The sequence below is a fragment of the Macrobrachium nipponense genome, chromosome 24 (genome assembly GCF_015104395.2).
Source record: "Macrobrachium nipponense isolate FS-2020 chromosome 24, ASM1510439v2, whole genome shotgun sequence".
In the NCBI taxonomy this organism is placed as follows: domain Eukaryota; kingdom Metazoa; phylum Arthropoda; class Malacostraca; order Decapoda; family Palaemonidae; genus Macrobrachium; species Macrobrachium nipponense.
The window spans coordinates 22756140-22767619 of NC_061091.1; the positions used below are offsets into that span (position 1 = coordinate 22756140).

The following is an 11480-nucleotide window of genomic DNA, read 5'->3' on the forward strand; positions in this document are numbered from 1 at the left end:
CTCAATTTCTTCAACATTTTTTTTTATTATTGTTTGTCCACTATATTCACACGCCTCTTCTGAAGTACAGTTACTGCCTCAGTTAATCCCTCTTACATCTTAATCTCGGCTTGCATCAATTTCATACCAGCGTCATCATTATCTTTTGCACATCTCGTAATGCAATCCTTCCTGCGCCCATTTTGGGACTCACCTCTTTTGTAATTTTACCATTATTTGGCAGTTTACTCATAAATACCCGTAAAAATCAACTCCTTCCCATCTCCCGCCAGTCATTCTAATAGTTAACAGCATGGAACTATAAACATGGAATGGACATGCGCGAAATCGTCATGTGCAGCATGCCACCATTGCAAAGGGTGGATGGAGCTTGGTATCACAATGCCCACCTCGTCGTATTCGAGTGTAATCTCTTAATTTTCCATGACAATATCTTGTCATCTATGACATTTGTTGCATTATGTTAAACTAAAATTTGTAGTACACATTATTCTGTTTATATGATAATACATATAAAATAGAACTAAAATTATTAGTATTAATAAGACTGACATTATAAGTGATCTGCAAAAATAAATTATTTAAATCAGCAAGTGTGTTTCTTTTTGGAATAATGACTGATATAAGTAAGCAATAAGCATAAGTCAATATAATTTACAATTGAAGTCCATTGTGTCATGTTGATATGGTTAATCCCAAGGATTTTAAATATAAGGGGTTCAACAGGCTTTAGTGGTAAAATTTATTGCACAACCCCATATCCTTCAGTCGCAGCACATGATTATTTCTGTTGTGTGAGACAGATACGTGCTTCATTGGGTTCATTGGAAAGTGCCTTTCAAGAGCTTTTAACCGATGATAAATCTATTAGAATTTATATATATAAAAAAAAAAAAATTGGAACAATAGAGTAAAATAGTGAACCCGGGTAAAATGCATATCTGGATATCTTTACTTACAACACCGCAGCGCCGTATTTTCTACACTCTTAATTATATGCATTTGAAAGGGATTTTCAATAGCTTTCCAATGAGCCTATATTTATTAAAATCGGTGGAAAATTAAGGACGACAGAGAGAAAAAAGCGTCTGCAAGACTATGCTTTAATAGCTAATTCAGTGTCATCTCCACCCTTTCCAATGGCGCCGCCCAGTGACAATCAGCGTCAATACATTTACACGCGTATGTCCATTCCATGTTTATAGTTCCATGGTTAATAGTTACTGCTCTGTCTTCCTGGTTTACATTACCATCATAACATTGCGCTTACTGTTCGAGAATAACTCTATACTATGTATGATAGAAGTAGTGTCTTCCATTTATACTTGTTCATACATTAAAAATACCTACTGCTGTTCAAATAATGTCAATGAATTTGGAACTCCATTACGGTGAATTTTGGCTATCTGTTGCGATATAGTTCAGTAAATAAGATTACAGTACATTTAAATAGCAACGTTTTTTTTTCGTGTTTTTTTTCGCTCTTTTGTGATAAGATTGTAACAAATGATCTATCTGAACACGTACGGGCTGCAAGTATTGGACCCGTTCGGTTGTTATCAGTGCATCGATAAACCATGTACTGTATAAATTGAAGAATCACCGGGTGGAATATTATCAGTTGCGTCTGTCCTCTCTTTTGTGCAGAGGTCCGTGGTCAGGTGGCAGAAATTCCCTGTTTTAACATTCAGTGCAAGAATCTGCAATGGATACCGATAAATCTGACCTCATAATTCGAAGAATTTTAGGCAAACTGAACATGGAAGTTGTGCCGAAGGTAAAACAAAATTCGCGGAAAGCGGAAGAATTCAAGGACAAGGTCTGGGATGCCATACCAAAAGGGGGGCCTGGTGGCTATCGCTTTCATTTCATTCACTGTGGCAGCGCCTTTGAGGGACTAGCTGTGAAAGAAGAAACTGACTTTGATATAACGATGATTCTGGGTGATCCTTTCGAATCATATAATTTCACGACTCGTCGAGATCCCAGTGGATTCTTCACCCTTGAATGGAAGTCTCACTTACCCAACAAATTCTTCAATGACTGCGATAACTTTTTGGATGCAGCAAAACTTCGGCGAGATTTATTTGGTATCGTTTCCCGTGCAGTAGAGAGCCTCAACATACCTAATGCAGACATTAAATATAGGGAACAGTTGGTTGCCCTTACTGTAGAGATTAGGTATTCTACGGGAGAAACGGTGTCCATAGATTTTGTGCCCCAAATAGTGTTTCGCACTTGGGGACAATGTCCCGACTTGAGGCCCCTCAGTGAACTCCCCAAATGTTTGAGAGCTTACATAGATACATCGAACAGGAATAAGTCCCCCATTATGTCCTTTTCTATGGCGGTCCCTGATTCTCAGCAGTACCCCAATCCTGATCAACTTTTCAGCGTCTCCTTTGGCTTGCTAGAGAAGAATTTTCTCATTTCCGAGGTTAAACTGCGAGACATGGTCAGAATGGTGAAACTCAAGGCACTTCAGCAGAACTGGAAGCGTCTGTACAAGTTCCAGTCTTTCTTCGCGAAGAGGATTGCAGTTAAGCACTGTGATGAATTGAAGGACAAGAGTTTGTGCGAAGGATACAGAGCCATTTTAGGTTACCTCCTCCAAGACGTAAAGAATGGATACATGGATGATTACTTCATAAAAAATCTTGTGGCGTACAGGTGGGAACCAAAGAGGGCCTTTGAGTTTCAAGAAGCAATCGCCCGTGCCATGAATGAGGATCCCAGTGATATTTTGAAACAAATGTAATACAGCCTCAACTCCTGAGTTATAGATAAAGCTTGATTTTTAAGATATGTGCATCAGATTAAACTTTCCAAAATGATTGTATGCTTCTGTAATTTTAAGGGATTTCAGTTAAAATTACAGCTGCATTTTCTTTCGGATATATTACTCGTATTATGAGGGCATGGTAAGGGTGGCTCTTTGTCGCACCTAATTATATTTATCATGAGAACTGAATTTAACTTCAGCTCATCATGTTAGGTCACTTAGCGTGTTTGTGTGTGTGTGTGTGTGTGCAACATATTATCCAAAGGGTGTTAGATTGGTAAGAATATGAACTATATATGAGTCACAATATAATGTATCTTAAATTGTTCTACCTTTGAAATTGCAGTAGAAGGTACAATGCTTTGAGGATTCAATCATGTGCTATCAAGTTTTATATTGTCTTAGCCTTTCCAGTTTGAAGCTTGAATTATAAAAAGTATTTTTGTCAACCTAGAATAGTTTTCACTACCTGCTATCGTAGATTAGGAATTTTTAGCTGACAGAGGTATGATACTTGACATAAGAAGAATGATTGGTTATCTTTGCAATTTTCCTGATAATGCTTTGACAAACTTGTTCTCTTCAGTTTGAATAATAATGATCCTATACTTGTGTGTTTTTGTGATTTGGCTGATTAGGTAGTGTGGATCTTACACTATCCCTTCCATAGAATAAGAATATGATGGCATATTGTTCTGTAACGCATGGACTATTAAATTAACGAAGTACTTCAATTAACATATTGTCTTTTTCCAAACAAAAATGTTCATGTTTTATAGTCAGTGGTTTAACTCTGATACGCTACTTTTCATATTTTGTATGTAGATTTATGCTGAACTCCAAGATTTTACCTATTTTCCAAGGCCGAGAGCTAATTACAGTGGATCATATTTCCCAATTAATGTATCAGTGTAACAGCCACCGAAACAATACTTAATTTCAGCATTCTTGCGATTGTGAATTGTTTAATCTTATGATGGCTCTAAATGAGCTCACTATATGTTTGTTTTATTATGTATTTAATAGGTATTCGTAAATGACAGAATGTGTCCATGCAAGTAACACTCCAAGACATGCAATAAGAGTTAGATATTTGCATGTTTAGGCTTAGTCTTGATACTGTCATCAATTGATAAAAGACCTGCTGTTGATGGATTATGTTACTGGTAGCAAAATAAGTTTATTCATATTATAGTGTGTAGCAAGCTGTTACTTATATGATTGTTAATTATAATTTACAAACTGGCATTATTTCACATTCACTAATAAATCTTTATTGCAAGAAATGTTTTCTTATTCGAACAAATTTAGAGAGAGTGAAAGTGAACAAAGAATTTAATGCCGGTCACATTATTCTTGCAAAAGCAACGAAGGTGTCGGTATACATTTCCCTGACATTCTCACGAAGTATTGATTTCTTTCGTGGTACATCACAAGTTCGATAGTAGGTACAGCACGATCACGATGTAGAAATGCTATCTGTCAGGATCGGTTAATATGTGCATGAGCGGTGTAGTATACTAATTTCTAAGCTATATATACTGATATTCACCTTATACCATTTTTTTTCCTTTTGCTTTCAGTTCCCCTTTTATAAATAAATAAAGACACTTCGCACGCAAACATATTTTTTAGGGTATACTGCCTTTCAAAAGTCATGTGAAAAGGTTAAGACAAATTAATTTTAAGGAGAATTACTTCTCCCAGCTCATGAAGAGGCAAAGAATCCATATAGCAAACAGACTGTTCGGTGGCGGTTACCATCGAATGGTTTCTGCCCACTACTTACACTTGATATGCAATCAATGTTGACTAAAGGCCTTAAATGATGGACGGTTTCCAGCAGAAAAGCGTTACCATTTTAATTACAACGGGTGTCTTATCGATCAGATTCTTACGTTATTCTGTATACCATTCTTTCTAGTGCCCCTTGTCACTAGTTGCCTCCAAGACGCCTGGAAAGATGGACGGAGATGTTGCGTATAAGTTACGCAGGAGGTTTTGCGTCATCTTTTGCCTTTGGCTGAAAACCAAAATATTTAAATTTCTCGCTGTTGGTTCAGTTCTCCTGATGTTCTTCTACCATGTTTACTCTAATGCACAGGAGTACCAACGTAACCGGAAAGTGGTTGAAGCCTCTACGTCAGACCATCCTCCTGCTCAGTTCCCACCTTTTACTCTGTGTGTGTACCCACTATTCAATCCACTCCATCTAGTTTCGTTAGGCCTTAACATATCTGTTGACACCGCTGAGGATCTGGAGGACAGCATCAATGATCTGAATGGTGTCGAAAGGGATGTGCCCGGAAGCGAACTGGTAGAGAAAGCAGCCTGGAAAGTAGAAGACTTCGTAGAGGAGGTGCTATTGGGTGACGCTGTTCTGGAATCTTATACTGGAAACGTCTCTTCTTTAATGTGGCGTCGTTCTTTCACGCCTCTTGGCCCATGTTTGACGTTCATCGCTCCATTGGATGCTAGTCTACGCCATCATGAACTGACAATCAAATTGCGTGATAAGCCCTTAGGCTTGCAACAATGTTCTTGGGTTCAAGAAAAGGGTAATAAAAATTATTATAGTGAAAGTGAAATGTGTCTTTCAATATCGAAAAACTGCAATACTTCGTGTGTTTGGGAATTGTATATACAGCAAATGTATCATATTCTTTATGCATTCGTTTCCTCAACATACTACACCTACGACACTGATAAAAGGGCATTGGATTTGAGGGTCTTCTCTGGACAAACTTACGAATTCTTTCCTTACCATATATTTGATTCATCGTTTAACAGTGATGAATATACAGAAGAGTGCTTCCTTGAGATATTCTCTGAGGAAGTTCACGTGAAATCCGATTGTTTACTCATGAACAGCAGAGACATTTTGAAGCAACCTATGAAAAAGCTTTGCATTACTGGACAACAAACGTTCATAGTAAACTCTGCGTACATTGGTCTCTCCGAAAGGGAGAGAACTCGCATTGAATATCTGTGTCAACCAAAGAAAGCAGAATATAGATGGAAACTAAAGGGTCATCAAATGAGAAAGGAAAAACGATCTGTCACTTTGAGATTAGCATCTCAGTCAACTGCTATATTCCACAAGACACCTACATATCCCTTAAGCGAGTTTCTGGAAGACATAGGAGGTAGCCTTGGTCTTTTCTTAGGTATATCTCTACTAGACATTTGGCTTTTATTCCCTAAATATCTTTTGTCCATCCAAGGAGGAAGTAAGGAAGGTACTTTCCTAGGACCATGCGTATGCGGTAACACAAAACATTTGACCGCACTATACAAATTTTCAGGGGCTATTATTTTAGCCGTACCGTTCTGCATCCAGTGTTGGATAACTGCTGAGGCGCACGTTTATGACTCTCAAATAACTTCAGTCTTCATCGAACGTTGGTATGATGACAGTGAATTACATCAAGTTAATCTAACGCTGAAAGAGGCATTCTTGGTGCATGTGGCAAGCAGGCCTTTTGGGTGCCAATTGCTCAACCTTTCTGATTCAGAGAAATGCTTGTTCCACTGTCTACTTGAACTTATGCCTAACTTGCCACTAAGCTCTAACTATTTTGAGGACTTGCCTGTTTGCCACCTGCTCAATATGAAATTTCCCAGAATAAGATACTATCCCCAGAGAGATATCATAGATTTAGCTTCATCAGTATCACGTATTGATATCTGTGGAACTAAATGTGAATCATCCTCTTCTAGTTTGTATCCTGCGAGATATGTGGTACCAACTGTCAGTTATGAGTCATCTTCATCATTTATGGATGTTGCTTGCAGTTTTGGCGGAATTGTGGGACTCTACTTTGGCTTTTCCATGCAATTGCCTCTACACTTCTTAAGCAGAGGAAGACTTCATGGTATAATACGTTCTTGGAATTCCTTAGTTACTGCTGTTTGGTTCGTAGTAACGTTTTTCATATGCTTGCTTCTCTGTTACAGCCCCGTAAAGAAATTTTTCTACAACCATTCTGTGTATAGCGAAACTTCATCATTACTCCTTCACTCAAAACATCTTCCTACTATAACCATATGTATTTGGCCACCATTTAATATGAAGAAGTTACTTACACTTATTAATTCTGATGCCATTTATGAAGATATAATGCGTTCAGGCCCTCACTCAAAAAATTTTTCAATTGCTAAGATTACGAATATATCTGGGATACCAAGGATGTACAGTCCAAAACACCTGTGGATGAATATTGTCTGGTCCATGGAAGATTTGGAAATCGAAAGTGTTGAACCAGTAGCATCTTTCGACAGATCTATTTTTGGTAGGTGTAGTTTCATTAATTGGAAGGATCACCCTGAAGATGGCTTTGACAGTAATCATTATAACTTATACTGGAAGTTAGATGCTTCCCTGAAAGATATTGTTCATGCTTTCTATGCCTTTATACACGATCAAAATGATTTCTTACCAGCTGTTCAAGATGTGCTTGGCCAAACTAAAGGTTTTTCAATGACACTAAAACGGGTTTCAAGATGGACAGGACACTATGGGGTGCATTTAAATTCAGGTGAGTGTTCATTACAGTGCCTCGATAACCTACTTGTTGATGAATTAGGCTGTCTCCTTCCTTGGGTGGACTGGCGTTCAGACCTAAATCAGTGCAATTTCACTCTGTTTATGGAGTTCTTGACTTCCCTGTGGCTCTTAGAACCAGGCTTTGATTCAGTTTATAAGAGTTTTTTAGGCTCAGATAGGATTTCCTTCTGCAAGGAGACTTGTCAGCCCATGAGCGAGTCCTTTTACAGTATCAACTTTGATGAATTTCTTGGTTCAAAAGCAGGAAATGCATTTGCCTTGCGTCTTCTACCGGTCAGTCCTGAGGAAGCACGCGATTTTGATATTAACCTTAAAATTGAAACGAGTTCTTTCGAGACTGTGAGAGAAGTCGACGGGTACCCTGTGTCGCAGTTTGTGAGTGATTTGGGAGGTATTATTGGGCTAACGATGGGTATCTCGCTTCTTTCAATCGTCTTGGCGGTTGTTAAATGAAAGACATTTATAAACATCACAGAAAATGTTGACTTATGCAAACAGAAAATCCTCTTCCAAGATCAAGGAATACGTGGCCACATGTTAAGGATAATCTGCTGAAACATCATGGAAAGAAAACGCCTCTTGAAATATCTTGGAAAATATCAACTATCACAAAGGAAAGTTTTTATTATGAGTAAATAACTGAGACAACAATGAAAATATTTACATGTTATAAAATGAAAAACACTGAAAGCATCAATGAATGAAGAGAACTGTAGTACACCAAGAAACATTCTAGCTGTTGTAGAAGGGAAAGCACTAAACAACGCCGACAAAAATGTTGGTTCTCACTGAAGGAAATTAACCTTTGGGAAATGTTGGTGCATCAAAAGGACAGAAAGAAAATGCCTTTTAACTTGAAGCCACCAAGGAAAATGTGACTTGTTATCAAAAGAAAAATATCTTAAATCACTAAAAATAAATTTGTTCAATGTTTTAGAGGGAAAGGCCTCTTTGGAACACTAAAAGAATTTGGCTCCAGAAAAAAATATCTTGGAACATCAAGTCTAACTTAGAAAATAAAAGTTCTTTAGATTGCCAGTGAAAGCTTTGACTGCTGTAAAAGAAGTTCCTTAGATTTCAATGAAAATGTTTACTTTCTGAAATGTCCCGGAATTTGAAGGAGCATGAAACAAGAACTGAATGTAACGGCACAGCAATATCTAATGTTTTATATACTACATGCAATGACAATCTCTTGGTGGAAACGTCTTTTAAGAATGCTGGCGAACTTGTGTCTGTGCTGCTTCAGGGTATTCTTTAAATGTAAACTAATAAGCTTCGATGAAATGCACAATGAATAAATATCTGTATCGGGAAGACAAACTGGTTTTAGCATGAGTTCATTTTTATCGCCATGTATCGATTGTATCGATTCATTTACAAGAAGAATATTTCAACAGAGAACTGACTCCGGAATACGAAGCTTCAGTCCAGATAGCTTTGGCACTCTGAGTTAAAACTGAAATATTAGGGAAAGCAAAAGTCAGTGATTTTGCTATTTTAGACACTCTGAAGTATTACTTAAGAAATATGCGTGATCTTGCTGTAGATCACTTTGGATAGGATTTTAATGGTCTGTACCTTCTTCCACGATGCATTAAAGAAATCTCTCGTGAGTTTAATATAATTCCTTATGTAGCAAATATTGTGTGTTAGTATTGTACGTACTCTTAACCTTTAGATGTGATGTAGGATGTACTTTATGATTCAGTAAAATGTAATCTGTATTCGATTATATCAATATACAAGATACGAGCAATCTGAATTATTCATCTTGTACCTTTTTACTTACAACATAAGTAAACAGAACTGGACGGTTTAGGCTAGTGGTCAATCAAGACTTAGACTGGATGTGGTTCAGCTTCATAACTTGTTCCCTACACCACCTACTGATCTGATTGATCAGATTCAGTTTGCATTTCGTGGATATGGGTAACTGCAGCAACAACTGCTGAGCTCTCGTATTTCTACCCCGCATTCATATCTAGAGTCAAGATTAAAGACAATAAAGATTAATGACAAGAAAGATCTCAGATCACGGGGAACTTGAGATAAAATAGGTCCAGGTTTCAGTATAAGCACTACCATGACAACACCTGCTGCATTTAGCTTAAAATTTGAGATGACATTTATAAACGGAGTCATCTGAACCTCCTGGTTACTAAATCAAAAGCAACATAAAAATTATGTGAAGGAAGTCTGCGCTTAAATTGATGTCGCATCAGGACGTTGGTTCCCAAAGGGACCAGAGCTTTTTTTGTCGTTATTTTTTGGACTCTACCTCTAATCTTTAAAGCAGTTGATTGCAGGTACGATATGACGTTAAGCCAAATATTATGCGGCTCTGATGTTCAAGGTACCCATTTCCCAGTGTACGTACATAATTCTCTTAAAACGTTCGGGATGCAAGATTACTCACCAGTGAATCTTCATAAATAAAGATAAATAATATCATGCTGGCAAGATGCCGCACAAGGTACATCATTAAGATAAAGTATGACAGATTATTTTGGAATTTTCACAGGCCATAGGTAAACCCGACGGGAAACCCTTGGGAAATCAAAGATTAGCGCCATCTGGCCCACGGGAGCTCTTTTTTTTTCTGTGACTTTTTGGAATTTCATAGTAATTTGTAATCTTCCTCGTGGCTGCATTGTCTTGAATTGACGTAAATTTTACCATATGTAAAAGTCATAATTCTATCATGTGTAGTTTAATTGTGTAATCTAGAGTAGTAAGTTGGATGCAAGCTTCTAGTTTTATTTCCTCAGTTAAATAAGTAAAGTTTTTGGTTAGGGAACTTTTGAATTTTCTTCTTTGTAATTTGTGTTGCATTTTACAGGTCTGTGTGTGTGTGTGCGCGCGAGCGCGTGTGTCCTTGTCTGCCCAAAACAGATATGTTACGCCCTGGCATTCTTAACGTGCTTCCAAATACAATTGATAAATCCTGTTATGGCTGTATACCTGTATTTGACTTTTAGAAACCAATACGTCATTTTGGATCGAAAGATCAATATACAATTAAGAGGGACAACAGAAAAATTCTGGCACCATTTGACTGCGAAGGTCGAACACAAATTTATCCAGGAGAATCAATAAACTATAAGAGAAATGTTCATTTCTCTATATTTAGTCACTGGTAACAGCATTATATGCTTTGACTAAAGGGAATTCTTTAGCACAATTATTACAGAATGAAAATAGGGAAAGAGAAATTGTTTGTTTTGTGTAAACTCCAGCTAAATTAGTAAAAAAGAAAAGTCACATGTTTTTGTACGTTTATACAAATCACTTAATAAAAAAAAGATTCTTCATCTATGTATTGTATGACCCAAGCCTCAAGGAAAGGTTGGGGGTCAGTAGCATAATGCCATAGGTGTTAGAAGTGATAATAATAATGATAATGTTAACAAAGACTATAAACAACTATAGATCATGCTGTCTCTTAGAAGTGACGGTAAAGCTCAAGGTATTTCTGACTATTTCATTAGGTTTGTTCTCTAGTTGAATCCATCTGCGTTTGGTAGATAATAATGTGTGACCCAGTGATCAGATGTCTGAATGTTAAGAGATGGCTGTTAAGCTGTCAGTCAGCAAGTGGACCTTCCAAAAAATAGATGCAGATGTGGAGATGCCATCTTGGAGAAAATCCAGCGTTGTGTGTATGGACTGAACCTTTTTAAAGGTTGCTGATGTAATAGACGATGCAACGAAAGTGACCAATTACATGCTATTTAGAGGATGATGAGGATGTGTATTATAAATGATATCTTTTTGAGATCAGGTTTTAAGATATTGGATGGAAGCAAAGCCAGGAAAATGGAAGTGACTGGTTTGGTGTAAGATTGGGTCCAAGACACATGTACATTGCGTCTTCATGATTGTTTAATCTTTTTCTTGATGGTTTAATTTCCGTATTGATGAAGTAGTAATATGAGAAGTCTGAGAAAGGAAGTTGGGCTGAGGTGGAAGTCACGGGATAAGAAAATGAAGGGGGGGAGGCAGTGGTTGGTGCTTGCAAATGATAACATAGTATTGATTGGGAGATAGAGCAGAATTGCAGTATAGATGGGACAGTGTTCGATGGTCGATGTGTTCCTTTTCTCTCTGTGGCCACCATCTTTAGAGGAA

The 11480-nt window shown here is 37.4% G+C and overlaps 2 protein-coding genes across 3 annotated transcripts in view; both read left to right on the forward strand.

The window, feature by feature from the left end:
* Positions 1–11480, forward strand: part of LOC135205514 (glutathione S-transferase Mu 4-like) — a 1039821-nt gene that overhangs the window by 1019945 nt on the left and 8396 nt on the right. Inside the window, exon 1 of one of the 2 annotated variants that reach the window (XM_064236254.1) lies at positions 11403–11480. This exon is cut by the window's right edge and continues 38 nt beyond it. The exons of the other annotated variant lie outside the window; for it this stretch is intronic. Coding sequence (XP_064092324.1) covers positions 11418–11480 — 63 coding nt within the window. The 5' untranslated portion in view covers positions 11403–11417. Of the gene's footprint in view, positions 1–11402 lie in introns of those variants that run through there. 2 annotated transcript variants of the gene reach the window in all.
* On the forward strand, positions 1548–4068 carry LOC135205513 (uncharacterized). Its single transcript, XM_064236252.1, has one exon. The coding sequence runs from the start codon at positions 1706–1708 to the stop codon at positions 2756–2758; it is 1053 nt and encodes a 350-aa protein (XP_064092322.1). The 5' UTR covers positions 1548–1705; the 3' UTR covers positions 2759–4068.

Bases quoted from the DNA above. Each gene is read 5' to 3' on its own strand.
- LOC135205513 (XM_064236252.1), top strand. From the start codon at position 1,706: ATGGATACCGATAAATCTGACCTCATAATTCGAAGAATTTTAGGCAAA.